At 48.6% G+C, this 3,556-nt stretch overlaps 1 protein-coding gene across 1 annotated transcript; it reads left to right on the top strand.

Annotated features, from left to right (window-relative positions):
• The first annotated feature begins 2,110 nt into the window (after positions 1-2,110).
• Positions 2,111-2,869, top strand: LOC139268216 (putative nuclease HARBI1). Its single transcript, XM_070886295.1, has one exon. It carries the CDS (start codon positions 2,111-2,113, stop codon positions 2,867-2,869), a length of 759 nt encoding a protein of 252 aa, XP_070742396.1.
• Positions 2,870-3,556: the final 687 nt, after the last annotated feature.

Below are 3,556 nucleotides of genomic sequence, written 5' to 3'. Positions count from 1 at the left end.
AATGCTGTGTTAGTGACACACATCAGTGCAGATGCTCAAAAGCATAAAAAGCATTGCGTGAGTAATGGCAGAATCCAATGAACAGACAGTACCACTTTAAAGTGTGCATAATATTACAAATAGATAAATATTGATGAAGTACTTTGCTGATTGGCTGACCAGTCTTAATAATTAATATAGGAAGTAACAGTTGTACAATTTTCTAAGCATATGAATAATTAATGTTTATAGGAGTAATTTGCAAAATAGATTAACCTAACAGAACCATTCTGTGTGGAAGGGATGTTAAAGTTGAAATTGTATGTAAATTGCTTCTAAAATGTTACATTTTGCAGTTAATTTTTTTAAGGAGTGTGTTTCTTGGTCTCTGAGTAAAGCTTCAAATTGCTATTGATTTCCATATGTGAACTTCATCAAATATATGAATTCGTATAGTGTTCTTCAACTTTAAAACTAAGTTGTGTGGAATATTTAAAATTCACAAAACATGATTGTACATTGCCTCGTGTGGCCCTGAAGTCCACACGTTTTGTGATAGGACAGGTTTCAATCCATAACTTTTCACGCAGTAATTTCCCAATCTTGGCTGGATCATCTCAGGCATTTCTGCTTTTTTGGCACACATTTGGATGAACATTATTCGATACATAATGTAACACTGAAAATAACATGCAAATTGAACCTGGGTTAATATTGTAACAGTCTTGTAGTCAGTTTCTGACACTGGTCTGCATAAAGCAGGGACCACTGAGATGGAGGAGAACAAGCCCAGCACTGGCCTACATGGATATCAAAATGATAATTTGGGGGCGGGGGGGTGGGGGTGGGGGCGGTTTATTTCATGTGTGTGACAGTATTATGACAGATGGCTCATGTCACAAGTAAACCCAACACACAATTTTAATTTAAATTGCAAAGTTGGAATGTCTCCTTCATCAAGCATAGATCATTATTGTAGGTAAACATTACGGGGCCGAAATTGCCCCTTTCTATAAGGTCTCTAGCCGTCTGAAAGCGTCGGCCACGAGGCGGTGTGGAATGGCCGCCGAATCGCGGCGAACTGGCCGATGTTCACGGCATTGCCCTGAAGGTTTTTCTGGCAGTGTGGATATCCCGCTGCCCCCATTTCCGCCCCACTCCTGCAGATGCATTGTTAATGACGCCACCAGATCACCACCACCTCGGACCCGCCCCGGAAGCTAAATTGAGCACAAATTGTCTTCCAGCCACCTGTCGGTGCCAACGACAGGTTTTTGGGTCGGTACACACTGCTTGCTCAAGACCACCAGCCGCCTTTAAAGGCGTGTTGCATCTAACAGCATTCTTGTCGGGGAGTTTTTTCGGACTTTTTCAACCATTGCGAGCAGCCTTGCTGACAGCGGGATTGAGTTAGAATGGCACAAGTTCTTCTTATTCAACAACAGAGAGCCGTGATTGCGGAGGCTGCATTTGTGGAGGAGAAATAAATGGGGTCAGTGCTGGCTGCGGAATGCCTCCTGCACATTATGACAGCAGGGAGGCACGCAGGAGAAGATGCCGCCGGCTCCAAAGGCTGGAGAGGCAGCGGGCAAGGGACGTAGCACACATGGCTGAGAAACACGCAAAAGGCCATGGAGATGGCGACAGAGCTGAACCCAGAGGGGTGCCCCAGGAAGGACCTCAGGAAGGGCATGCCGTCAGGAGGAGGGTCAGGTACACAGATTCCCCGTACCACATAGTGGGCCAGATGGACACGAGGCAAATGCTTACCAACAGCAGGCTGCAGATGGTGAATACCAACAAGAGCAGGAGGAAAATGAGGCAGCTGTCAGAGGAAGACACCGATATAGACATGGTGGCAGAAGGCCCTATCGTCAAAGGGTCTACAGACAGAAGTTCTCATACATGGACCTGACGGATGACCAGCGTCTCTGGAGACTGCGATTCCATAAGGACATCGTGATGGAGCTGTGCAGCCAGACCTGCAGCCTCCAACAAGGTTGTGGACAGCTCTGATCATCGCATCCAAGGTCACCATCGCAATTTTTATGCGGCTGGATCTTTTCAAGCTGCAACAGCAGACATCTTGAACATCTCCCAGTTCGTCGCGCATAGCTCCATCTGTCAGGTGATGTATGCTCTGTATAAGAGGAGGAGGGACTACTTATCCTTCCCTATAAGCAGGGAAAAGCAGTTGGAGTGGCCAACCGGATGCGTGAGGATTGCACGCTTCCCCAGGGTTCATGGTGCCATAGACTGCATCCACGTCGCATTGAGGGCGCCACAGAATGATCCCGAGATCTTCCATAACCACAAGGGATTCCACTCCTTCCATGTCCAGTTGGTATGCGACCACAACCGCACAATCATAGCAGTTGATGCCTGGTATCCTGGTAGCAGCCACAATGCTTTCATCCTGCGCCAGACCAATGTGCCAGGCGACTTTGCTAGGCAAAACCAAGATTGTGGCTGGCTCCTTGGAAACAAGGGCTACCCACTCTGCACTTGGCTGCTAACTCTCCTTCGCCACCCCAGGACTACTGCACAGCAATCCTACAATGACTCTCATTCAAGAACCAGATGCATCATTGAGCAGACCATCGGAATCCTTAAAAAGAGGTTCCATTGCCTGGATCGCTCAGGAGGAGCATTGCAGTACTCACCTCAGCAGGTGTCCCTGTTTGTGGCCGTCTGCTGCGTGCTTCACAACCTGGCAATCATGAAGGCACAACCATTGGAGGACGAAGCAGCAGTACTACCTGAGGAGGAGGACCAGGAGCATGACACACAGGAGGAGGAGGAGGAGAAGGAGGCACAGAAGGAAGACCAGGATGCGGGTCGGCGGCCACGTAGGCGGCATCGCCACCTTGACCTGCAAGGGAAGTGCTAAACCATCTCATTGCTGCTCCTTTCTGCTGAGTTCATGCGCAATTTACCCTCCATCATCTTCACACTGGCAATGATGGGTTCCATGGACAAACCAATGAGCCCTTTCACACAGTGAAAAGAGAGACCTGCACAGATATTCAAACCCAAAATAAAGATTTGTTACACCAGAAGTAATGGATCCACAAAACATACACATAATCAATTCTCACCCTTGTGCATTTCCTTATAACCCCTCTTACGCATACCTATTCTGGAACTACGCTGCAGTGTCTCCTCTGTGGCTGCACCATGGCTCTGGGAAGGCTGCTGTGTTTCAGGTATAGAAGCTACAGATGTTCTTCTAGGATGCCCTCGACTACCTCTGGTCTTGGAAGGACCAGCTGCAGACTGCATCCTCCTCGGCGCCTTCATTTGGAATTGGCTGGGGAGATTCCATGGTTGGCAGCAATACCGGAGTGACAGGTCTTGGATCAGGACTGTTGTGATCCTGAGAGAGCACATCAGGATCCTGGTCCAGTGATCCTGCACCACTCCTCCAGGGAAGCACCTCACCATCACCACTAATCTGCTGGAGCACAGGTTAGTGGAGTGGTGCGACACCGGAAGGTCCCCCATGGACTATGGTGGACCCAGCCATGATGGCAGCAATCATATCTCACGTGGCATCCAGCCGAGGCTGCATGAGAGC

The sequence above is a fragment of the Pristiophorus japonicus genome, chromosome 1 (assembly GCF_044704955.1).
Source record: "Pristiophorus japonicus isolate sPriJap1 chromosome 1, sPriJap1.hap1, whole genome shotgun sequence".
Lineage (NCBI taxonomy): Eukaryota > Metazoa > Chordata > Chondrichthyes > Pristiophoridae > Pristiophorus > Pristiophorus japonicus.
This window is presented reverse-complemented; position numbering and strand designations above follow the sequence as displayed.

Excerpts from the sequence above, each read along its gene's own strand:
- LOC139268216 (XM_070886295.1), top strand. The coding sequence starts at position 2,111 with ATGTATGCTCTGTATAAGAGGAGGAGGGACTACTTATCCTTCCCTATA.